This window comes from Aotus nancymaae, unplaced genomic scaffold (genome assembly GCF_030222135.1).
Source record: "Aotus nancymaae isolate 86718 unplaced genomic scaffold, 86718_ANA_hifiasm-v0.15.2.pri h1tg000059l, whole genome shotgun sequence".
NCBI classification, from domain to species: Eukaryota; Metazoa; Chordata; class Mammalia; order Primates; family Aotidae; genus Aotus; species Aotus nancymaae.
Genome location: NW_026988473.1, coordinates 66,629,373 through 66,655,877, shown reverse-complemented (window position 1 = coordinate 66,655,877; position 26,505 = coordinate 66,629,373). Strand labels below are relative to the sequence as shown.

The 26,505-nt window shown below is 37.6% G+C and overlaps 1 protein-coding gene, 1 non-coding gene and 1 pseudogene across 4 annotated transcripts in view; 1 reads left to right on the top strand and 2 right to left on the bottom strand.

The window, feature by feature from the left end:
- The window catches only part of PRCP (prolylcarboxypeptidase), a 76,485-nt gene that overhangs the window by 41,181 nt on the left and 8,799 nt on the right, over positions 1 to 26,505 (top strand). For all 3 annotated transcript variants that reach the window (XM_012469570.3, XM_021671830.2, XM_012469571.3), the window contains 6 exons: positions 5,857 to 5,958; positions 8,681 to 8,862; positions 9,131 to 9,288; positions 9,975 to 10,144; positions 19,578 to 19,742; positions 20,435 to 20,622. In XM_012469570.3, coding sequence (XP_012324993.3) covers positions 5,857 to 5,958; positions 8,681 to 8,862; positions 9,131 to 9,288; positions 9,975 to 10,144; positions 19,578 to 19,742; positions 20,435 to 20,622 — 965 coding nt within the window. The remainder of the gene's footprint in view (positions 1 to 5,856; positions 5,959 to 8,680; positions 8,863 to 9,130; positions 9,289 to 9,974; positions 10,145 to 19,577; positions 19,743 to 20,434; positions 20,623 to 26,505) is intronic.
- Positions 14,839 to 14,939, bottom strand: LOC135270345 (small nucleolar RNA U13). The gene has a single exon (XR_010338501.1). It is a non-coding gene; the product is annotated as a small nucleolar RNA U13 (small nucleolar RNA).
- Positions 21,277 to 23,191, bottom strand: LOC105729026 (eukaryotic translation initiation factor 2 subunit 2-like; annotated as a pseudogene).

The window sequence follows — 26,505 nt, the reverse complement described above, 5'->3', positions numbered from 1 at the left end:
AAACTTAATTTAGAAAGACATGTGAAAGGAAGAAATGCTCCTTTTCAATGTGTCACTGCTGAGACTAGAAAATGCCAACTTCCTACAAAAAAGCTAGTTGTGAACTACCTTAAAGTGAGGAATGAATTCTCTATTATCTCCAATGCCAATATCTGGCATGGTGCCTGGTAGTCAGGAGGTCTCAGTAAATGTTTGTTGAACTGGTATATGAATTGAAAGTAAAGATATGAATCCAATTACATTGTTACTGTATTTCTCATTTCTCATTTGGAATGTTAAGAATCTAAGTAAGTTAGTTGAAATAAAATACTTCCCTGAGAAATGAGATCCTAGGAGGCCTATTGCTTTTAGGTCAGTGACGAATGAAATCAGGACCTCCTTACTATCAGATTCCTGTTCTGTTATTCTGTGAAACAACAGAGTCTGCCTTGTTTATTTTCTCCTTTTTGTATGACTTCCTTTTATGTGAAGGCCACAAGGCAACTTCTCCTGTCCAGTGATTTTTCCAGTTCCCATTCTCTTTTATTATAGGCAGGGAGCTGTTCCTGCCTCCACTAGGCACTACTTTGGCAGGCACTGTGGCAGAACTTAAGACTTGCTGGGGAATCTCCATTCTCAAAAGTAGTGGAAAGGAAGAGATACTCAGTGTAGGAACAGTTCCAAAGAACTACTAGAGGCAGATCCTAGAAGGGCAGATCCTGGCCTGTCCTCAGCCCCAGAGACCTTCCTTTACATACTAAAATGTTCCAATGCACATTCACTTCTGGACATTAATTTACTGAGAGGCAGCATCGTACAGTGGTCAAGAGTGAAGGCTTCAGCTAGACTGACAAGGTTTGAATGCTGATTTTGTCACTTTACTGTGTGACTTTGGGTTAGTTTCTTGTTCTGTGCCTCAGTCTTCTCATATGCTAAATGGATACAGCAATAATAGCTAGTTCATAGAGTTGTGTCAAGACTTAAAGAAGATTAAGGGACTTGCAAACCCATAATGTTAAAAGATGTTAATATATTACACAGACCTCTTTTGCAAAATAAGAATACTCCTGAAATAGGTCACTTATTACATTGTGAACTAGTTTAATGAAATTGTCTCCTCTCAAAGTCTGAAGTCAACTGCACAGAGGTCTGGACATTTTAATGGATGATCTTTACTCTTAAGATACTCAGGGTCGGCCGGGCGCGGTGGCTCAAGCCTGTAATCCCAGCACTTTGGGAGGCCGAGGCGGGTGGATCACGAGGTCAAGAGATCGAGACCATCCTGGTCAACATGGTGAAACCCCGTCTCTACTAATACAAAAAATTAGCTGGGCATGGTGGCGCGTGCCTGTAATCCCAGCTACTCAGGAGGCTGAGGCAGGAGAATTGCCTGAACCCAGGAGGCGGAGGTTGTGGTGAGCCGAGATCGCGCCATTGCACTCCAGCCTGGGTAACGAGCGAAACTCCGTCTCAAAAAAAAAAAAAAAAAACTCAGGGTCTGGTGTGTGTGACATATATGTAAGCAAATTTTGCAGCACAGTATCCAGGATCTATACCTAGCACAGTGGTATTGAGAAGCGGGAGTGATCAGCACTGCCAGAGTAGGGCAGGCAGAGGCGGGCATGCTTGAACTGGATGCTTGCAGGGTCTGTAAATAAATGGCAGCGAATGAGTAGGTCCTGAAGAGAGAAAGTGGAGTTACTGAAACCGTCACAAATAAATAGTTAAATTCTCTATCCTTACATGCGTACAACTCTTCTAATTGTTCATTCATTGATGAAAACAAACAAAAACACTTGAGATTCTTAGTCTTTGTTAGGGAGCAGCAGCACACTAAAAAGCAACAATGTGTACTGGAATGACAGTTTTAATCTGTGCTAAATCTAAATCTAATTGATTGACGTAGACTGCCTAGAATGCTTTGTTGAGAAAAGATTCTGAGGCCACAACAGAATAAGTGAAAAAAATGAAGTGATTGGCTAATGACCAGATATAGATGTTGTAGCAAGGAGATCTAACAGCTCTTGATGTTGGTGCCCTGGAACTAGATGCATATGTTTGAATCTTGGCTCTGCTGCTTACTAGCTGTGTGAATGTTGAAGGTTATTTGTGCCTCAGTGTTCTTGTCTATAAAATGGGGGTAATCAAAGTGCTTGTTTCATAGATTGCTGTGATAATTAAGTGAGTTAATACATATAAAATGCTTAGAACAGTGCCTGACACATTATAAACACTCAGTTAATATTAGCCTTTGTGAGCTATTATTTATTTTCCAATAAATAAGATAAATTGAGTTTAGTATGCCTGTTTGTTTTCTCTTTTATATTATCAGTGTCTATGAGTAGACAGCTTCTTTAGATACCTTTAGCTCTTTGCAATTTGAAGACCATTTTTTTTTAAAGTTAAAATTACGTTTTATTTTTAATTTGTTTTCTCTCCATTATGTGTATGTTTTATTTTTTTCCCTTGACTTTTATTTTAGGTTCAGGGTATATGTGCAGGTTTGTTAACTTGGGTAAATTATGTGTTGCTGAGATTTGGTGTATGAATGATCCCATCACCTAGGTAATAAGCATAGTACCTGATAGGCAATTGTGAACTGATACCCTACACTCATACTCCCTGCTCTGTTAGTCCTCAGCCCCTCTAGTACTCACTCAGTGTCTGTTGTTCCCATCTTAGTGTCCAGGTACATTCAGTGTTTAGCTCCTGCTTATAAGTGAGAACATGCAGTGTTTGGTTTTCTGTTGCTCTCCTGGGTCACTTAGGATAATGGCCTCCAGCTACATCCATGTTACTGCAAAGGATGGGATTTTGTTCTTTTTAATGGCTATTTAGTATTCCGTGGTATGTATAGACCACATTTTCTTTAACCAGTCCACTGTTGAATGGTATTTAGGTTGATTCTTTGTCTTTGGTATTGCAAACAGTGCTAAGATGAACATACAAGTGCATGTGTCTTTTTGGTAGAATGGTTTATTTTTATTTTAATTTTTAATTTACTTTTTAATTTTATTTTTTGTAGAGATGGGGTTTCACTATGTTGCCAAGGCTGGTCTTGAACTCCTGGACTAAAGTGATCCACCTGTCTTGGCCTCCCAAATTGCTGGGATTACAGGGAGGAGCCACCACACCTAGCCCATTTTTCTTTAGGCATATACCCAGTAGTGAGGATTGGTGGTTTGAGTGATAGTTCTATTTTAAGTTCTTTGGGAAATCTCCAAACTTCTTTCCATAGTGGCTGAACTAATTTAGTATCCCACTAACAGTTTATAAGCATTCATTTTTCTCCACAACCTCACCAACGTCTGTTATTTTTTAACTTTTTAGTAATAGCCATTCCGACTGGTATGAGATGATGTCTCATTGTGGTTTTGATTTGCATTTCTCTGGTTATTAATGATGTTGAGCATTTTTTCATGTTTGTTGGGCTTGTGCATGACTTCTTTTGAAAAGTGTCTGTCCATGTCTTTTGCCCACTCTTTAATGGGGTTGTTTGTTTTTTTCTTGTAAATTTGTTTAAGTTCCTTACAGATTCTGGATATTAGACTTTTGTCAGATGCATAGTTTGCAAATATTTTCTCTCATTCTGTAGGTTTTCTGTTTACCCTGTTGAAAGTTTCTTTTGCTATACAGAAGTTCTTTAGTTTAGGTCCCACTTGTCAGTTTTTGTTTTTGTTGCAATTGCTTTTTAGAACTTAATCATAAATTCTTTGCCAAAGCTGATTTCCAGAATGGTATTTTATAGTTTTTGTTCTAGAGCTTTTTATAGTTTTCAGTTTTACATTTAAGTCTTTTTTCCATCTTGAGTTGAATTTTGTATATGGTGAAAGGAAAGGGTCCAGTTTCAGTCTTCTGCCTATGGCTAGCCAGTTATCCCAGCACCATTTATTGAATGGGGAGTCCTTTTCTCATTGCTTGTTATTGTTGACTTTATTTAAGATCAGGTGGTTGTAGGTGTGTAGCTTTATTTCTGGATTCTCTATCCTGTCACATTGGTCTGCATGCCTATTTTTGTACCATTATCTGATGTTTTGGTAATTGTAGCCTTGCAGTGTATAGTTTGAAATTGGGTAGTGTGATGCCACTGGCTTTGTTTTTCTTGCTTGGGATTGATTTAGCGATTCGGGTTTTATTTTTGTTGTTGTTGTACTATATGAGTTACAAAAGTGTTTTTTTCTAACCCTGTGAAAAATGATGTCAGTAGTTTGATAGGAGTAGTATTGAATCTGCAAACTGTTTTGGGCACTATGGCTATTTTAACAATATTGATTCTTCATATGTATGAACATGAAATGTCTTTTCATTTGTTTGAGTTGTCTCTGATGCCCTTCAGTAGTGGTTTGTAATTCTGATTGTAGAGATGTTTCACTTCCTTGGTTAGCTGTATCCCTGGGTATTTCATTCCTTTTGTGGCTATTGTAAATGGCATTATGTTTTTGATTTGGCTGTTAGCTTGATTGTTATTGGTGTATAGACATGCTACTGATTTTTGTATTTTGAATTTGATCCTGAAACTTTACTGAAGTTGTTTTGTTAGTGCTGGAGGCCTTTTGGTGGAGTCTGTGGGGTTTTCTAGGTATAGCATATATATTATCTGTAAAAAGAGATAGTTTGACATCCTCTCTTCCTATTTGGATGCCTTTTATTTTTTTCTCTTGCCTGACTGCACTGGCTCCAACTTCCAGTGCTATGTTGAATGGGAGTGCTGAGACAGAGCATCCTTGCCTTGTCTTAGTTCTCAAGAGAAATGCTTTCAGCTCTCACCCATTCAGTGTGATGTTGGCTATGGGTTTGTCATAGATGTCTCTTATTATGTTGTGGTATGTTCCTAGTTTATTGAGAATTTTTACCATGAAGGGATTTTGAATTTTATCAAAGGCCCTTTCTGCATCTGTTGAGAAGATCATGTGGTTTTTATTTTTTAATTATGTTTATGTGGTGAATTCCATTTTGTGTATGGATTTGTGTATGTTGAGCCAACCTTGCATCCAGGAATAAAGCCTGTATGATTCTGGTAAATTAACTTCTTGATGCTGCTGGATTGGTTTGCTAGTTTTTTGTTGAGGGTTTTTGCATCTATTTTCATCAGAGATATTGGCCTGAAGTTTTCTTTTTTTATTGTGTCCCTGCCAGGTTTTGTATCATAATGATGCTAGCTTTATAGAATGAGTTAGGGAAAAGTCCCTCCTCCTTGATTATTTTTTTTTTTTGAGATGGAGTCTTGCTCTGTTGCCCAGGCTGGAGTGCAGTGGTACGATCTGAGCTCACTGCAACCTCTGCCTCTTCGGTTCAAGTGATTTTCTTGCCTCAGCCTCCCAAGTAGCTGGGATGACAGGCACATGCCACCATACCTGGCTGATTTTTGTATTTTTAGTAGAGATGGGATTTCACCATGCTGGCCATGAACTCCTGACTTCGTGATCTGCCTGCTGGTCTTGAACTGCTGACCTTGTGATCTGCCTGCCTCGGCCTCCCAAAATGCTAGGATTACAGGCATGAGCCACTCCGCCCAGCCTCCTCCTTGATTTTTAAAAGTAATTTCAGTAGGATTTGTACTGGCTCTTTGTACGTACAGACCATTTTAGACATAATGTTGATTCTAGGGCTGGAGTGTCAGGTTAAAAAGATGTGGATGACTAGTGGATGAGCAGCCTGGGATTATTTTTAATTGTTTCACTCATAAAGTGTGAGACTGATACGCAACAATAAGACAGCAATTATATCATTTATTTGTAGAACAAACATAAATTGTGCAACTTTTCAGAGTGCTCTTTTTGGTCTGGCTTAACATCTATTTCATATGGTTTGCCAAAAGTTTCAGTGACTTTTTTTCACCTTCTGATTTTATCCTGTGAATTTGTAAACTCTCCTTAGGGGTTCATGTGGGATGTGGCTGAGGAACTGAAAGCTATGTTGGTGTTTGCTGAACATCGATACTATGGAGAGTCTCTCCCCTTTGGTGACAGCTCATTCAAGGTAAATATACTTTTTACTTTTAAGTTACAAGTTTTTTTCTTTTCAGTTTAGAATAGTTTCTAAATTACATGCCCCACTGTGAGATAATTTTAATTTGAAATGCCTAAAAGCTCAATAGTTTATATTTAGTCATTGCCTTTTAGGTACAATTTGAACAGATTGAAGGTTTCCTTAGCCATTTTATTATAATTCTTAATGTTAATCAGTTTTTAACTCAGTGTGCCTCAGGCAGTTAAATCTTACTCTGTGGCTGCAGAGGCAGTACAGGGAACTTTTTATTATTTCAAAACTATCAGTAAACAATTCTGCTTTATAAATTGTACACTTAAATTATTGAGCCTTCCACTGGAAAAAATCTAATGAGCATAACAAATTTATGTGGTGTTTTAAATAAAATAAAATCAATAAAATAAGGACAAATAAGCTGTATGATGCATTAAGGCCCACTGACCCCTTGGATTCCCTTTCAGCCATTCCTGTTCTCACAGGAGCTTTGGCCTTTGTCACAGACTCTGCACCTAATAAACCAGGACACTTTTTCTTCAACTGAGTCATTCATGTACTACTGCCCTTGTGACTCTGGCTATAGTAATTTGGCACTAGTACTATTATTTACTTAATATTTTTCTTTAATCAACTCACTTTTAAACTTAGCATTATCTTAACCAAGGGCTCTAGGTATTGGTAATTCTTTCCAAATTACACTAAAACGAAACAATAAATGTTCCATTAAAAATGTTTGTGTGCTCCCTAAGACCACCAGTATATACATATGCTTTGGGGAACTCAGCTAGAAGGACTTGGCGCCAGTCCTTTACTAGGCTGCCTGTTTTGAAAGGAGTTTTTATTTTTAAAAAGGAGGTTTTACTATCGCAAATTACAAATAAATACATGAGTAAAAATAAGTAAAAAATGTTGTGTTATAAATAGAAAGTGGGACAATTTGCTGATATTTGTTGGGCTGTATGGGAAATTCTATTCTTTAGCTTGGTATTTTGCATAAATACCTGATTAAGGGACTTGACAGATCCTGAAACCATTATGAAGCAGTGAGCTTGTTGCAGATAGAAATATAACTTCCTCTCCTAGGTTCCTGTGATTGATACTGTGTTAGCAAAATGAAGCCAGGAGTTCTTTTTGATATACTTCTTTCCCTTTGTGTGCTCACAGAATCTGTCAGTAGCATGAGGGACATTACAGATATTATGCAAGGATTAGGAAAAAATGCACTCAACTGTACAGAGTGCCATAAAAACTGGAAGTAAAAGATAGTGACAGACAGGGAGAGAGGAGGTAAGAAGTTAGAAAGCATACATCTTGGAAGAGGGGGAAAGCTAAAGGAGTAGGTGGCATATATAAGAGAGAGGAAAGATGAGATCTATGTGATTCAGTAATATACAAGATGATGGAAGGAATCAGAATGGTCAGACCAAAGCATGAAAGTCAAACAGGGTAGCCTAATAGAGGTATGTAGCCATATTAGCTATCTATTGCTATGTAAAGATGTACCTCAGACCTTATAGCTTAAAACAGTAATAAACATCTATTACTTTATAGTTTACATGGGTGAAAAATTAGGAGTGGTTTAGCTAGGTGGTTCTGTTTCAGGAGGTATCATGAGGTTAGGATGTCAGCTGGAGTTGCAGTCATCTGAAGGCTTAACTGGGGCTGGAGAGCCTTTCTGCTCTGGAGGATCACTCACATGAGAGATAAAAGTGCTGGATGTTGACAAGAGGCTGCAATTAAGGACCTACTTGAGTTCATTACAAGGCAGTTAATTTCCCTCAAAGTTGGCAGTGCAAGAGAGCAAGGTGGAAGCTGTAGTGTTTTTTTAATGACCTAAGCTTGGTAGTCATATATCATTATTTCTGCCCCATTCTATTCATTAGAACCAAGTCACTAAGTCTCATTTAAGTTCAAAGGGAGTGGAATTAGACTTCACATTTTAAAGGCAGGAGTGTCAAGAATTTGCAGACATATTTTAAAAGACCTTAGCCTCCTCAGCTCAGCTGCACTGAGCTTCACCTTCTTATACTATAGTAGGTAAATTGTCCTCATGTAGAGAGCAGGATGATTATGAAACTTAACATTATGAGTTTTCCTTTTCTCAAAGATCAGTGTCTCTTGTTGCCTGTTTTCCAATACCTGAAAATAGTTTTTTTTTTCCTTTCCAATTTTATGGTTGTTTACAATAGGCAGGCTACTTCATTTTAGTTGTTTATAAGGCCAAGGTCACATATAATCTTTCTAATGAGGAAGGGTGAGTTTTATTTTTACTGGTGATTCTTACCTCGGTTGTCCACAAGATTGAGTTTATGTTTGCCTATGTGGTAGACATTTTAAATGTGCTAAGATTTGAAACAAAAGTTATAACAGTTATCTATTAAGCTTAGTTTATATTCTATCATATTTGCTATTAAATTTTACTTATAATTTGTTTCTATTGTTTCTACAACCTTAACAAAGTCTTTGGTAAATAGCATTTAATAGAAATTACACTTGCATGCAAAATACATCTCGTTTTTCCACAAACTTAAAATCATTTTCATGAGTTATTTAAATCTGCACAGCTATTGCTTTGACTAGGCGTTTTAGCTCAATTGCCTAGAAATTCTATTTGGAGAAAAGCTTATCTGACACTGGCTCTCTTCTGGATCCATGCTATTCCTAAGCTGCTATTCTGTGCACATTTATACCCATGTTCTTTGTTATTTTTCTTTAGGATTCCAGACACTTGAATTTTCTGACATCAGAACAAGCTCTGGCTGATTTTGCAGAGTTAATCAAACACTTGAAAAGAACAATCCCAGGAGCTGAAAATCAACCTGTCATTGCCATAGGAGGCTCCTATGGTGGCATGCTCGCAGCCTGGTTTAGGATGAAATATCCTCATATGGTAGTTGGGTAAGTGCATTTATGTTGGACATGAGAGCTTCTTAATGATTATCAAGGCAAACTTCGAGATCCATTTTGGGTAAAACATGTTCTATTCTATTACACTGAGATTTCTAGCTCTGTCTCATTAACAACTGTGTTATTTTTCTCACCATTTTTGTTTATTATAAGTTTCAACTTTAAAACTTGATATAGATGACATATATACATGTGTGTGTATATATATATATATATATATGTTTTTCTTTTTTCCTTCTTTGATTTTCTTGCCGTTTAGAGCTCTTGCAGCTTCTGCCCCTATCTGGCAGTTTGAGGATTTAGTACCTTGTGGCGTATTTATGAAGATTGTAACTACAGATTTTAGGAAAAGTGGTCCACATTGTTCAGAGAGCATCCACAGGTCCTGGGATGCCATTAATCGATTATCAAGTACTGGTAAGATCTAATTAAGAGAATGGAATTGTGTGCTTTTTTAACCTTTTATTTGTTAAATTCAGTAGTTGTCACTTTTTAAGTAAACAGTTTATTAAAGTATAAGGTACATACAGAAAAGTATACAAATTAAAATGCATAGCTTAATGAATTTTCACAAAGCAAGGACATAATGTAATTAGAATTTAAATCAATAAAGGACATTGTCAGCATCGCAGAAATCTCCTCATGCCTTTTCAGTCACTACCTCCATACTTACGCAGCAAAACCAAGTCCTCACTTCTAGAACCATAGATTAATTTTTACTTGTTCACAAATGTTTTAGTAATTGGAATTACATAGTATGTCTTTTTTGTGTCTACTGTCATTTGCTTGGCACTGTTTGTTAGATACATCCATTTGTTTTATTTAGTTTTAGTGTATGTATTCTTGTTGTTCTATGGTGTTCCTATTTATTCATTTTAATGGTATCTTAAAAAGTGGGAATAATTCTGAATACTAATTCCAGTAAACTCTATGAGGATAGGCAACTTGTCTATCATGGGATTCTCCAGTTGCTCTAAAAATATTCTGGGAAAGCAGGTGTAAAAGATTGTTTTTTCTAAAATACTATGTGAAGAATAAATGATCCGTAAAGCCATCTGTTGACCAGTACTTTTTAGATTCCAACAATGTGATTCTATTCCTAGGCAGTGGTTTGCAGTGGCTTTCTGAAGCCCTTCACTTATGCAGTCCATTAACTTCTGAGGACATCCAACATTTGAAAGACTGGATCTCTGAAACCTGGGTGAATCTGGCAATGGTGGACTATCCTTATGCATCTAACTTTTTACAGCCTTTGCCTGCTTGGCCCATCAAGGTAATAGGAAAATGTCGTCTCATCATTTTTAATAACCCACTTCTCATTTTTTTTTTAACGTGAATTCTCTGGCTTTCTGCATCAGAGAAAGTCCCAGTGACAAAAGGGCTCTGGAGTTAGTCCAACCTGAGCCGGAATCCTGGGTTCTGCTACTTTCTGGTTATGTGGGCTTGAACATGTTACCTAGCTTTTTTGAGCCTCAGTTTCCTAATTTGAAAAATGGAGGTAAAATTTATTGATTATAGAGTTGCATGAATTAGAAATAATACCAGAAGTTGCTGTTAATGGAATAATTACCATGTGTCAAATCCTGGGCTGTACACTTTGTGTGTATAATTTATTTAATCTTTGTGATATATGTGTAACCTGGGTCTGTGTAATACATGATTGGTGCTTAAAAATAGCAGTCATTATCATAGTTCTGTGATCTAGTCAGCTGTGAAAGCATTCTAAGTGCTACACTCAGTGTGAAGAGTGACCCCATGCAGCACAGTAGAGTTGAAACAACATCAAATTCGATTTTGAAAGTGAAAGTTTGGTCCAGAACTGCTGCTTCACTTACCAACTATGTGATCTTGGGCCAGGTGCTTTTCTTTCCCCATCCTCTGTCTTCCCTCTGTTTGTGCTGAGAATCAGATAAAATGTTGGATATGAAACACTTTAGAAAGTATAAAAACACATTACAATATAAATTTTAAGGTTCTTTTCATGTCAAAATTCTTTATTGTGTATGATCATTTTAAGCATTTCTTTGTAAAGAATTTTTCCTTTTAGTTTTAAGAACAAAGGCTGGCCAACTTGATGGTTAAATTTAGAGAATATAGCCAACTCTTCAGCTAGAATGAGTGTTGGCAGTGAAAATAGTATTGGTGATATGAGAGCCGGGTTTCTAATGGGCTTTAACCACCCCTTTGAATTATTACATGTATACCTTGCTTAAAAATTTGTAACTAAAAAAGTTCATTTGCTATTATTTTTCTTCATTTAAAAAGTAGAATGACTAATGAGTGTCTTGCATATAGCAGGCTGGAGGTAAATAGGTATTGAATTAGATTGAATTTTGACAATACAAAGTTGTTAAAAAGAGCAGATCACTTTTATGTTAGAAAACCTAAATCAATAGGCCTGGTGTGGTGGCTCATGCCTGTAATCCCAGCACTTTGGGAGTCTGAGGTGGGACAATTGCTTGAGATTAGGAGTTTGAGACCCACCTGAGCAACATAGTGAGAACTCATCTCTACTAAAAATAAAAAAAATTAGCAGAGCATAGTGATGCATGCCTGTAGTTCCAGCTACTTGGGAGGCTGACACGGGATGATTGCTTGGGGCTACAGTGAGCCATGATTATGCCACTGTACGCCAGCCTGGGCGACAGAGCTAGACCCTGCCTCAAAAAAAGAAAAGAAAGGAAAAGAGAAGAAAACCTGGATCAAAATGATAAGGAAAAAATAAATCTAAACCAGTTCATTTCCATAAACATCTATGTGCTAATAATGCCTTATCTGTCTATATTATTTTACTATTTACAAAGCACTTTCATGTATGCTGTCTCACTTAATTCTTATAAAATTACTGTGTGGAAAAAGAGGTATAATTCAAGATATATGGAGAAGAAATTAAAGCTCAACTAAGAGTTGGTAGAAGTAGGATTTGAACTTGGGTCTTCATTGTTCAGAGCCTATATCTACTGCATTACACTGGATTAGGAGGAAGCTTGACTGAAGGCTGAGTGGACCATTGCTCACAGTGTGACATCTATCAGATTTAACTCTGTGTCTGTCTGTGCACAAGGTGAGAATTGTATTTGCATTTTTATTCTTACTTGAAGAATGAATGTGCTGTCAGATGATAAAAACATATGGAGAATTCTCTTATTATTTAGAACAGAGATTGACAAACTTTCTCCATTTAAAGGGCTATATTTTAGGCTTTGCAAGCCATATGGTTTCTGTCACAATTACTCAACTCTGCAGCTGTAGCATGAAAGTAGCCATAGATAATATGTAAACAAATGAGGATGACTGTCTCCAATAATACCTTATTTGTGAAAATAGGCAGTGGGCTGGATTTGGCTTGGGGGGTTGTACTTTGCTGACAACTGATCTAGAAAAAGGCTGGAGAAATATAGCTGTTTAATGTTAGTTGGTGTACCACAATTTGGAATAGTGAGCAGTCTAACTGGTTTTCTCCCTACCTCTTTAATGTACCTTTTGGGATATTTTGCTGTTCAGTCTTACATGTAAATCAATATTTTATCCTTTGCTCTTCTAAATAATTACTCAAAACCAGCAGAGTATACCTCAAATATTTTGTCGTCTACTTTTGATTTAATGCAATCCTTTTATCCTTTATATATATATGCATTATAAAAGTTTATTTTTAAGGTAAGATATCTTTATGTCTTTCCCTCACAATCACCTTTTACTTTTATCCAGGATTAATTCTTGTAATTCTCTTCAGTTATTTCTTACTGACATTATCCTTTCTCTTGACAAACCATGGAATTCTTGATTGCTTGCATTTATGATTTTGTTTCCAGCCTGCACCCCACCAGAAGTAATCTTATCTCTTGCCTCTTGCTTTGAGAAATTCCATTTGCTCTGTTTTCCAATTTCATCCTATAGTTAGTTACCCATTTGATTTTCAGAATTTTTCCATTGTGTCTTCCTTCGAAACTTGTAGCTTCAGATCACTTTCTTTCACTGTTCATTCTATTTCTCCTTTTTTGACCCCCTCTCTGTTCTCCCAACCCACTAATCCCTGGAACACTACCCAGTTGGGGACCGCTCTTTCACATGGATAGTTCCATTTAACCAGAACTCCTCCTCCCTCTGATACACTTCCTCCTTTTTAAAGGGCTGACTAACAGCCATCCTTTTCTGAGTCTGTAACTCAGGCTTAGGATGGTGAGATAATATGTAACAGTTGGGTTATGAAAAAAAGCAGGTGATTTCCAATTCTGTCTGGGACCTTGTACAGTTCTGAAGGATCCGTGGGCAGCGACTAAATGCCATTTTCCGTGTCAATTCAAGTATCGTTCTTTTTAATTTGTCTTTGGGCTTTGCACGCTCAGACTCCATTTGCTTTTGTTTACTGTTAACAGAAGCTGCAACATTCATGCAGAAATAATCATGGACTTGGCTGATAGAACACAAGGAAGAAGAGAAAAGGGAAACAGAAAACCCCTCTGTCATTTGACTGTTCTGTCAGCATGAAAACTATTAGGTCTCTTCTTAGCTTAAAGATACTTTTAAAGGATGAAGTAATTTGTTCATTTTGGAATCATATTTTAGCTGATAACTTCTCAAATATTTTAGCATAGGCTTCTGTGCATGTAGATAGATATAGTGAAATAATGACATAAGATGGAAAAATCTCTTCCGTTTGTCTTGCTGTTTGGTAATGTATGCGACCTCTCTGGGTGGTTTAAGCGGTTTAGGTGCATTCTGTGAAAAGGGAGCTTTTAATGACAAAACTAATGTGATTATCTGAGTGAGTGTGAGAGGGGTATTGAAGCCTTAGAGAAAGAAAATCTGTTAGAAAAGCTGAATGTATCTGCTTAATCCTTTCTCTAATGTGGATGGACCACGCTCTGAGAGGAGATTGGTCTTTTTTTTTTTTTCCCCCAAACTATCTTCTTTCCTTCCTCTGTTAAAAAATTCTCTTTGACCCCTTTTTCTTTCTCTTATTTAAATGTGTAGTCTCATAGGTAGGAACACTTAAAGCTTTTAAACAAATCATCATCTTTACTTTGTCTGGTGTATGTGGGATCAAAGGGCAGAACCGAAATATTTGGTTGCAGATCTGATTAGTTTGGTACTAAGATTGCATGAATGTTCTACTTTCTCAACTATTTCTATAATCTTTAAAACTGGAATGAGTAAAATGACTTTCTAATACTCTTTCTGTTTGCTGAATGTTCATCTTTATTCTAGGAAATGCCTCATATTACTCTACTATTTTGCAGGTTTTTTTTAACTATCATATGCTTTTAAGGTTTTATGATTTCATATTGCCACAAAATTCCTTCTAAGTTTTTGCCAAAACAAATAAACATAGAAAAATAAAAGATGATCTAAGAATTAGAAAAATTGTTTTAAAAAGGTAAGCATGAGACAGCACATATACTTAAGCATTGTTTTTGTTAGGGTTATTTTTCTTTTAGCTTTTAGTTGAATACGTGTTGTATAGTTACAGTGATTGTAAGCTCCAGAGAGTCTGCATTTGTGTTTTTTTCTTTTCTTTTCTTTATTTATTTATAAGATAGAAGGTCTCATTCTGTCACCCAGGCTGGAGTGCAGTGGCATGATCATAGCTCACTGCAGCCTCGAGCCCCTGGGCTCAAGAGATCCTCCTGCTTAAGCCTTCTGAGTAACCGGGATTACTGGAGTCTGTATTGGAATCCCAGTTCTGCCATTTCCTTGCTGTGTGGTTTTGGGCAAGTTTCTTAACTTCTCTGTGTTTTAGTTTTCTCATTTGCAAAATGTGTATAATAACAATTGTAATGCTTATTAGGGTTTTTATGAGTATTTCATAGGATCTAGTATAAAGTAAAAGGACTAAATTGATACTAGTTATAAATAATAACAATAGTTATTATTATTATGTAATATTGGGAAACTAGATGATTATACCAGAACTTTGTGGTCAACGTCTGGGTTGAGACCTATATTCATAGTGCTTTTTCTTTTCCACATCAGATAGGTAATGTGCTGATAGCATAACCGGGTTTGAGGGAAGTTCATTTTACATGTGAGCATGAAAACCCCATCATACGCTTCCTACATTAATAGTTTTTAAATTGTGTATCTGTAGCCAGACCTCTGAGCCTGTTTCTCTTCTGTAAAATGGGAATGATTGTCATATGGTGCTCTCTGGGTTATTGTAAGGAAAGTACCTGCCCTCAAAGAATATTCAGTAGTTGTACTAACAACCTCAGTCCCAGCTGTTCACATTTTAGCACATTTATGGCATTTGTAGGAATGATGGGCCTTATGTAGAAATTGTTTAGAAGAAGCCATTTGCTAGGACTCGCAAAATAAATAGAAAGTATACTCCAGGGCTACCTGGATGTTGAGTATTTTGGATAGAAATGGTGGGCTAAGACTCTTGTTGTCTGACTATATCACAGCCTGTATGTAAAAAATCAACAGGCCAAGTGCTTGCTTTCATCATGTGGTTAATATCTGTAAATTATCAGGGGTAAGCTAAAGTATTATATGAGGTTGAGCCAAAATTGCTGATATTTGACTGTTTTTGACTTACAAATATGAGAATTTCATATGGTTCAGTTTAATATTGATGTATTTTATGTAATCCTACAGTTCTTTGATAAAAGTATGTGAGTATCTCCTTTTAAACTACTCTAGCCTTTTTTTTTTTTTTTTTTTTTTTAAGAGATGGAGTCTCACTCTATCACCCAGGCTAGAGTGCAGTGGTGTGATCATAGCACTGGAGCCTAGAACTCCTGACTGAAACAGTCATCCTACATCAGCTTCCTAAGTAGCTGGGATACAGACACGTGCCTTCACACCTGGCTAATTTTTTAACGTTTTGTAAAGATGAGGTCTTGATATATTCCCAGGCTGGTCTTGAACTCCTGGCCTCAAGTGATCCTACTGCCTGGGGCTCCCAAAGTGCTGGGATTACAGACTGAACCACTGTGCCTGGCCTTGGGTTACTATAGTCTTTGAATAAGCATGAGAATAGTGCCAAGGTCTTGCTAATATTTTTTTTGAAACTTCATTCACTATGCTACCAAAATTGTTAAGAAAGTGCAAAGAGATATTAGGGATTCTTTTTTTTAATGCTAGAGGATGATGCTTGGACTCATAGAATCTTTGAGTTAGAAAGGAACTTCAGAATTACCTAAAATAAAGTTTCCCTAGTAAATTTGCAAATATTTTGCAAAAAAAAATTTAAGTGACATTTTTCAGGCCTTTTATTTAGCATACGAATAGAATTATAAATCAGTACTTCCTTTATATAAGGCAGTTTGACAGGATGTACCAAGGGCCTTAAAAATATTGATCTCCTTTGAGCCAGTAATTTGTTTAAGAATTTATCTCAAGAAAACAGTTAAGGATATGTGTAAAGATTTAGCCCCAAGGATATTTATCGTAGCCTTATTTGTAATGATGAAAGGCTGGGAATGACCCAATTTTAGGGTTGCTTCAGCTGTTTTTCAGCTCCCCACCCCGATTCCTGCTTTCTAGATTTTCTAATGTTGGTTGGTGCCCTTCATAAGTTGTCATACTCCACTTCTCCAAGGGTGATCTGACCTCACAGAGCACAGTGGCTGGGTGCCCTTATTCTGGACTTGGAATCCCATCCATACAGAGGCCAAGTCTCTGACCATGATGTTCTTTCTGTGTAACTGGGGCTGCTGAAACCCAAGTATTGTCAGCCAGTGCCGGTCTCCAACCATGCTTGTGTCTTTTAAGAAGTGACAGTAACTGCTATTTGTGGAGATGGCTATTCATAGGGACTCCTTTTCTTTGCCTGACAGAAGCCCAGTGTTCTAAGCTCTAAGAGGGGCTCTGATGCCAGCATGTGAGTCACACTCACTTGCTACTGTTCTTTTCCAGAGTTTTGGGCCACTTGTTGCTTCACATCAGTACCTTCTCTCCCCGTGCCCAGCTTGCATTGTCACCCTGCCCCATCTACCACGCTGTGCTTGAACACAAGGCTCTTCTCTGCATTCCGTGTGTCTACTGTGTAGTTTTGTGCTGCATTTTGAAAGAGCTGAATCGGCTGTTGGTATCCAGATTCAGGAAAGAATGCTGATCAACTCTTGGCAATAGATGGTTTAATATATCTTAGATTGTTTCTCGATTTCAATATTGTCTTGAGTTATTTCTTATTGGCATATTTCCTAGGAAGATTTCTGAAAAAAATGCCATGTAAATGTTAGGTATTTTTTGACTACCATGAAAAATCGAGAGTTGTTAAAATGATAAAACACTGTTTTGACTCTTAATTTTTCTTCAATTGTCATTTCCTTATTGCTTTAGGCTTTTGATAGGTTTGTGAAGCTCTTAGTTTAGCTCAATTCTGTCTCTTCATGTACTTCCTAAAGCCTGGTATTCCTTATTCTTATGACCTCACAGTTACTTTTAAAGGTATATCCCATTATTTGGACATCTTAATTTCTGACTTTTCTCACACTCAGCAGTTCTAAAAACCTTTTGGGAATGATGGACACTCCAGCTTCCTTTGGAAAGTCATATTACTTTTGAGCATGCTAAAGGTTCTCAGAAATCCTCTGAAATTATATAATAATAATAACAGTCAGGAAAACTGTTCACCTTTGCTAGTATACAATTTCTCAAAACTATTGACTAGGAAACATTTTTTTCCACAAAGTACCAATTAACGTTCCTTGGAAATATTGTGCAGAATATATTTGGGGAAAGGCATTGAATTTTTCTGAAAATTCATTTTCTGTTTTACAGTTTTCTTTTCTTTTTTCTTTTTTTCTTTTTTTCCCCAGGAAGGTATTGCTGGCAGCTGGTGCCAGGCAGAACTGTGATGAAGGGCTGGGTTTGGTTGGATCCTTTCTCAATACCCTTTTTTCTTGGTCGGGAGCATACCCCCAGCCCAGGCCTTGTTATTCCTGCTGCCCAAAATCTCTCTCTGAGGTTGGGTAACTGGGCTCCTTTCCCGGCTCCTTCTCTGGACTGGTCTCTTTTTTGTCAGGACTAGTCTATTTCATGTATATATATAGTCTTTTCCACATGAAATGGGAAAGGATCAGATTACTGAATTCACGTCAATGTCAACAGACATGGATTTTCCTTGCTACTCGGGCTATTTATAGTTTTACAGGTGGATACTTCCTATGCTGAGTGTCATAATGGGTAAGATGTATATTTCATAACCAGAGACAACTGGGGATGAATCTAGGCCCTATTATTTACTAACTGAGTGATCTTGAAGATGACTTAACCTAAGAATCAGGTTTTTTTTTTTTCATGTATAATAATGGACAATCACCTATCTGACGAATCTAGGCCCTATTATTTGCTAACTGAGTGACGTTGAAGATGACTTAACCTAAGAATCAGGTTTCTTTTTTCATGTAAAATGATTGACAATCATCTGTCAACGGTGTAATTGTTGGAAACCCAGAACTTAATAATCACTAGCTGTTGTTGTTGTTAGTATAATTCAGCTATGATTCAATTGCCTGTGATTTTTCTCTAACATTTTATTATGGAAAATTTTAAACATATGGAAAATTTTAAACATATGGAAAAGGTAAAATAATTGGGCAATGAACACTCATAAACCTAACATCTAAATTCTATAAATAGTATTTTGTTGTATTTATTTATCACATATATATTCATCTATCCATCACTTCATCTATCCTTTAATTCATCTTATTTTTAAATGCATTTAAAAGTAAATTGCAGACATTTCCCCCCTAAATACTTCAGCTTTATTATTAACTAGAGTTCAATATTTGTGTATGGTTCTTCTTGTAGTGGTGGAGGGATAAAATCTAGGTACCATGGAATGTACGAATTATAAAATTTTTCATGTGACACAACCCCTATGAAGATATAGAACATTTCTGTACCCTAGAAGGTTTGCAATGGCACTGTCTAGTCAGTTCCCACCTTTACTCCTAACCCTGAATATTGTCTGATTTTTATAGCTAGAATTTCAGGCATTTATTATAGGTTAGTGAAAGGAATATTTTAGAGCTGGGAGTTATAGCATATGCTTTTTATCACACCATGGATTCTAGAACTTGGTGTAGTTTTTCCATATAAAATTGTATAAATTTTGCATTTTTATAAAAGTATAGTAATTCATTCAGCAAACATTTAGTTACCAGATATCTTGCTAAGTACTGAGGGAGACATTCTGAAATCAAGTCAGTGAAGTAGAGCATTACAGAGGCTCTGATAATAATAGGTACAGGGTATAGTGGCAGCACCAAGAAGGGAGAGGTTTAGTTCTTCCCGACTTGGAAACATAGGCAAGGATGCCCTTGAAGAGGAGGTGATATGAGCTGAGTGTTGTAAAAGTTGAGTTGGTGTTTGAAGGCATTAGTGGAGTGGGAGAGAAGATAGAAAACAGTGTTTCAGGGTGAACAAGGGGAAAGAAGAAGGAGCCTGGTGTGGTGGGGAATGGTTTTCCTAGGCTGGAACAAAGGCAGCAAAGAGGAAGCTAGAATGGTAGGTAGAAAGGATTTTGCATACCATGCAACTGACTTTGGTTTGTTTTTATAGTCTAGGGAGTAATTGAAGAGGTTTATTCATTTGTGAAGGGGATTAAACCCAAGAAAGAAATTATTAAACAATGCAGTTAGATGCTTAAGAATATTTTATGATCAGATTAAAATAATATTTCTTCGTGTTATTAAACTGTCATTTTATATCATATTCTGACTCTTTCCCCATTTGTCTTTCTAAAATGACAGGTAGTGTGCCAATATTTGAAAAATCCCAATGTATCTGATTTACTGCTGCTGCAGAATATTTTCCAAGCTCTTAATGTGTATTACAATTATTCGGGCCAGGCGAAATGCCTGAATATTTCAGAGACAGCAACTGGCAGTCTGGGAACCCTGGGTTGGAGCTATCAGGTAAATGTCTATAATTTTCCAAGAGGAATTTACCTTTCACTGATACAGTTGTGCTATAAGAAAATCAGAGTACACAAGATTTTGTCAGCTAACCAGGATCCAGTTTTGGGCCCTGTTACCTTACGCTGTAATACTATGGACAAGTTTCTTTGTTTATTCATTCGTTCATTTAATAATCACCAAATAGATAATGAGTTCTTATCGTGTGTCAGGCACTCCTCTAAGTTTCAAAGATACAAAGATAAATAGTACATGATCAAATGTAGTATAGTGAAAATGTAAGTAATTAGTATTTCAATAGATCCTGATAAGTCCTACAAAGGAAGCATTTTATGGACATATAAAAGAAGGGGAGTCTAATTTGTCCTTCATCTGTACAATGAGACTAACAACAATAATAATAAGACTTTCCTTCCAGAGTTGTTTTGAGGGTTAAATATGATAATAAATGTGAAATCAATCAGTTTGCATTGAAGGGATATAATCTTAACTTTTGTAACTTCTTGGCCAAGACTTTTTAGGAATAATGAGAGATTATGTGTCATAGAAATAAAGAACAGGGGCTTCAAAACTGCCTTGCCTGAGTTAAAACCCTGCCTTCGCTACTTACCAGCATTATGACTTTGTATAATTTATTTAACTTCTTTTTGCGTTATTTTTCTAATTGGATTCTCTCTTGGTTTGCTGTTTAGGCCTGCACAGAAGTAGTCATGCCCTTTTGTACTAATGGTGTTGACGACATGTTTGAACCTCACTCATGGAACTTAAAGGAATTTTCTGATGACTGTTTTCAACAGTGGGGTGTGAGACCAAGGCCCTCCTGGATCACTACTATGTATGGAGGCAAAAACATTAGTTCACACACAAACATTGTTTTCAGGTGAGTTTTTGCTGGTCCAAAGAGAAACTTCAGTTGATGGAGATATTTGTGGAATATTTGAAAAAATAGAACCAGGAAAATGCTGGACAGTAGAACAATGTAGAATACAACAGTGGTACTCATCATTGTTTTCCTATGCCTTGAAAGACAGGTTGCTGAGAAGAGATAGGATTTTTTGCTCTATTAACAATGTGCTTTATTAAAGGCTTAAAAATCAACAGCAACAAAATTAAAAAAAAAAACAAAACTCTCCAGTACAAAATAAAGCATCATCTGTCGTTCTCAATTTCTTATTATTGTTACTGTTGTTGCTGATGAAGTAAATTTTCAGCGTTCAACATTTTTGAAGTGCCTGCTTCATTCTGTTCCAAGTACTAAATGAGGCACTTTAAATAAATTACCTGGTTAAATCCTCACAACAACCCCGTGGAGTAGTTCTTATAGCCTCTTTTTTACTTCGAACGAAACTGAAGGTCACTGTGTTTAATCCTTGCCAAAGCTCGCCCAGCTTTGTTTTAGTTACTAAGTGATAAAGCCAGCTCTCTAGTTTGGCCCCTCTGACTACAAATCCTGTGTTTGCTTTTCTGTGTTATGCTGCTCCTTAAGAAGTCACATAGTTGCTACTGGTTCACATTAGAGTTAATTGAGTAGACTCTATGTGTATCTGACTGTGACTTCAAAATTTTCAAGTTTTGACTGGAACATTAGGTTGTCAGCTATTAAAACAGCAACAAGTTAATCAAGAATTTCCCCAAATCGATATAGAAATAGGAGATACCACTACTTACCTCTTAACCAGAGCTACTGTTTAAATTGTAAATGTCATTCTTTTACAAGCTCTTTTATTTGTCTTAATTTTTATTTTTTGAAAGAAAATCTTAAACTTTATCTTGCGTTTTACAAAAGTCTGTGAATGGTTTTTAAAAGGCACCTCCTTACCCCATATCACATTTCTCTGACAGTTGTTAAAGTATGCAATGTGTATATCACCAGCTTGAGCATTGGCATCTTGCAAGGATTTCAGACCAACCAACCACTCGCCAAATAACTTGGCAGCTTTTTAATTTTGTTTTTAATACAATGGTAGATCCACTCTGATGGCAAACTTATCCAGCTAAATCTCCACAACATGCTTTGCAAAGTCAGTGATTAGCAAATTGGTTAGCTTTGGCATGGAACTGTGCTTATTTGCGTGTTACAGCCTGATGTTGATACTGGCAAACAAACAGTGAGAAGGACAACTTTCGCACTGTAAGAAATAGGTGCCCTTCTGCAGGACTGTGTCTGGGGATCGGTATGTGTGACATCACCTTGAAAATTCCTTGATATATCAAGGGCTAGTTTTCTCCAGACCTTTTATGAGGCACTACTCTGTTCATAAGGGTAGAGCCCCATAACTTAAGTGACATATTCCTGGATACATCTCCTCAAGACATTTTCTGTTTCTGTTGGAATCTTCCTTTGATTACAAGTTGGTTATTACCAACTATAGAACCACTTGTACCCAATTCAGCCAACAAAAATGCAAGGAGCCTGGTTGTGGTAGCTCACTCCTGTAATCCCAGCACTTTGGGAGGCCAAGGCAGATGGCTCGCTTGAGCCCAGGAGTTTGAGACCAGTCTGGGTAACCTGGTGAAACCCCATCTCTACAAAAAATACAAATGTTGGCATGGTGGCATATGCCTTCATTCTCAGCTACTCGGGAGGCTGAGGTGAGAGGATGGCTTGAGCTCAGGAGGTGGAGGTTACAGTGAGCTGAGATTGCACCACTACACTTTGGCCTGGGCAACAGAGCCAGATGTTGTCTCAAAAAAAAAAAAATCACACACACACCCACCCACCTCCCCCCACCACACGCACACCAACCCACAAAAAAACAAACAAATCCCAAAAATGCAAGGAGATGTTTGGGCTGATGATATAATAGTTTACAGATATCCTTAAAGTTGATGAAAGGAATTTTCTTGGTTCCTACTTGTACAACCTGTAGAGGTTTCACTGTGAATTTCATTTTTTCTCAAGCAACCGTATCTGGATTCTTTTCCCTTATGAAGTTGAACACATGATCCAGTAGCTCCTCATATGTGCAGTCTCTTTCTGAGCCTACCTCACAGGGCCTATCTGATTAATGAATGAGATAGCATCATCTTTTTTGCTGTCTTCATCTTCTAGAGCTGTGTCTTTTTTTAGTATTTCATCCTCATCTGGGAACTTGACATTTCTCTTTTTATTGTCAAGTACAATGTTAAGGTCCTCCTCTGGTTCATCTGGTTGTTGAACATCACTTTCAATCTTAAAGATCCTTTACACCTTCTTCAGCTTTATCAATATCAAATATCTTTTATTTCTTCTGATTAAAGAAGTTCACGTCTTCTAGAAGATCAGAAACATGTTTTTGCCTACTGCCCTCTTCATTGGCTTCTACATCTTTGTCTTCAGCTGGCTCTAGCTTCACTTTTTGGGCTGGCTTTTCTCTGTTTTTTGTATCCCCTTCTTCATCTAACATAAAGGGATTCCCCTTTTTCTTCTTGCCCATAGTGGTATCAAAAACTGTCTCATTCCTGGACATGGCTGTGGCTCAAGTGGGCCCAGCACAGATGGGAACTCAGACAGGTCAGCCCCAGGCTCCTGGCAGCATCACTGATCCTGCTAGTATGTCTCCCACCACTGCACTCTACAAGTTCTTTTAAATAAGAGTCAAATTTGGCCTTTGGTACGTAGCCAAAAGCTTTTAGAGGTGAGGAGTGCTGTTTGCCTGGAAGCTCATTCTGAGTTTAGGCTGGTGGTACTACCCACTTTGTAAAGAAGCCCTCTGACTTCTTAGACTCGTTCTATTTTCTTTTTTAATTTTTATTTTAAGTTCTGGGTTACGTGTATAGGATGTGCAGGTCTGTTACATAGTTAAATGTGTGGCATGGTGGTTTGCTGCACCTATCAACCCATCACCTAGGTATTAGGTCCATCATGCATTAGCTATTTTTCTTTTTCTTTTGAAGCAGAGTTTTGCTCTTGTCACTCAGGCTGGAGTGCAATGACACGATCTCGGCTCACTGCAACCTCCACCTCCCAGGTTCAAGCCATTCTTCTGCCTCGGCCTCCGGAGTAGCTGGGACTACAGGTGCCCACCACCACACCTGGCTAATTTTTGTATTTAGTAGAGATGGGGTTTGACCATGTTGGCTAGGCTGGTCCTGAACTCCTGACTTCAGGTGATCTGCCCACCTCAGCCTCCTCAAGTGTTGGGATTACAGGCGTGAGCCACTGTGTTTGGCCTTAGCTATTTTTCCTAATGCTCTATTTCCCCCAACTCCACTCCCTGACTGGCCCCAGTGTGTGTTGTTCCTCTCCCTGTATCCATGTGTTCTTATTGTTCAGCTCCCACTTATAAACAAGAATATGCAGTCTCTGGTTTTCTGATCCTGCGTTAGTTTGCTGAGTATAATGGCTTCGAGCTCCATCCATGTCCCTGCAAAGGATGTGATCTCATTCCTTTTTATGGCTACATAGTATTCCACCCAGCAGGTTACCTGTTCCCAAATAAAAGGCTAGATGCTTTAATGGAAAACTTAAAACTGCTTTTAAAAAATTTCCTTAAGTTGTGTTCCTTGTTCTCAATTGGATTCTTCAAAACTGTACTCTTCAGCTCAGTCTTTAAAAGTTAAGCAAATAAGTCTGCTTAGGATGTTTAAGGAAACTGTGCCAAATTTAGAGTATTTGAAATCAGGAAAACTTGAAAGAACTGAGAGGGTTGAAAGAGACCTAAGTATAAGCCTTTGGGTTTGTCTTAGTCCACTAGTGCTGCTATAGCAAAACACCTGAGACTGGGTAATATCTAAACAGCACAAATGCATTGCTTACAGTTATGGAGGCTGGGAAGCCCAAGATGAGGATGCTGGCAGGTTTGGTGTCTGGTGAGGGCCCAGTCTGTGCTTTCAAGACGGCGTCTTAAGGCAGCATCCTCACATGACAGGAGGTGGAAGGGCAAAAGGGGCCTAAGCTAGTTTTCTCCAGTCCTTTTATGAGGCACTACTCTGTTCATAAGGGTGGCCTTATAACTTAATCACTTTCTTAAAGGCCCCACTTCTTAATACCACCACAATGGGGATTAGGTTTTAAAACATGAATTTTGGGGGGTAGTCGGACCATAGCAGTCTCCAAGCTCATCTTTGTTCCATCAGAGGAAGAAGTACTCTATCAGTTTCTTAGTTTTCTTTAGGTGCTTGTCTCCGTAGAGTGTTTATATACATTGCTCCAGCTTATTGAACTTTAAGCTCATCCATCCTTGCTTTGACCCTGCAAAGCTGAAGATCAAGTTGAATTTTTTTTTTTTTTTTTTTTTTTTTGAGACAAGGTCTTGCTCTGTTGCTCAGGCTAGAATGCAGTGATATGATCTTGGCTCACTGTAGCCTCAACATCCCAAGGTTCAGGTGATTCTCCCACCTCAGTCCCCTGAGTAGCTGGGACTAAAGGTGTGTAATTTTTGTATTTTTAATAGAGATGGGATTCCATCATTTTACCCAAGCTGCTCTTGAACTTCTGGGCTCAAGTGATCCACCTGCCTTAGTCACCTAAAGTGCTGAGCAAACAAGTTGAAAATGCATTGCCCTTCTTAAATTGTATTGAAATATTATATACAACTATTTTAGTTATCCATTTGGTTTTTTATGTTATCTTTCTCATACTATCAAAGTGATTATAATCATCATCATCACCATCATCATCATCACTGGAAGAGGGAGCGTATTTTGTGAGAAAAGTCAGTAGGTAAGAATTAGAGCTCCATGTAAGAAACTTTTAGCTCAGTGTAAGAAAGGACTTTCAAGAAGAGCTATACAAAGTTAGAATGAGCTGTCTTAAATAAAATAACTTAAGCTTTTTTGATAATCAGTTTTATCCTCTGTGAAATGAGGATAATAATACCACTCACTCCATAAAGTTGTTGTGATGCATTAAAAGAGTTAGCCCATCAAAGTACTTGGCCCAGACGTGGCAAATATCTATGCTCAAAAAATATTTGTTAAATGAATAAATGAAGGTACACTTTCACCTTGCCCTTTATGTTCTAGCCACAGGGAACTGTATACTTGTCCCTGAATGTCCTTTCCCTTTCTCTTTTTCCTTAAGACTCATACCTCCTCCAAGAAATATTCCCTAAGGGAGGATAGTTTTCCACTTCCCCCTTACTTCTCTAGTAGCACCTGTAACAACAGCTTATCACTCCGTGTGGTAGTTATCTGTTTGTGTTTTTGTCTGCCCCATGAGATTGTGAATTTATCACTGGCAGGGACTTCATCTTAACCATCTCTGTATCTTTAGCACCTGCTACAGTGACTGGCACATAATGAATGCCCAGTAATGTGCCTATTGTTGATAAGGACAATGAATGAAATACACAGCTCAGGAAGGCTTCGGAAGCATGTGAAAGTTTAAAGGCAGGACTGTTTGAAGATGCTGCTTTATCTTTTTGCAGTGGCAGGTCTACTTTTTTTTTTTTTTTTTTTTTTTTTTTGAGACGGAGTTTTGCTCTTGTTACTCAGGCTGGAGTGCAATGGCGCGATCTCGGCTCACCGCAACCTCCGCCTCCTGGGTTCAGGCAATTCTCCTGCCTCAGCCTCCTGAGTAGCTGGGATTACAGGCGCGCGCCACCTTGCCCAGCTAATTTTTTGTATTAGTAGAGACGGGGTTTCACCATGTTGACCAGGATGGTCTCGATCTCTTGACCTCGTGATCCACCCGCCTCGGCCTCCCAAAGTGCTGGGATTACAGACTTGAGCCACCGCTTGCTAGCTATGAGAAATCCAATGTAAAAAGTTTTAAATTATTAAAAAATTCAAAATTCTTTTACTTTTCTGAATAAAGAGCACTCCCAAAGTAAAGGAACAG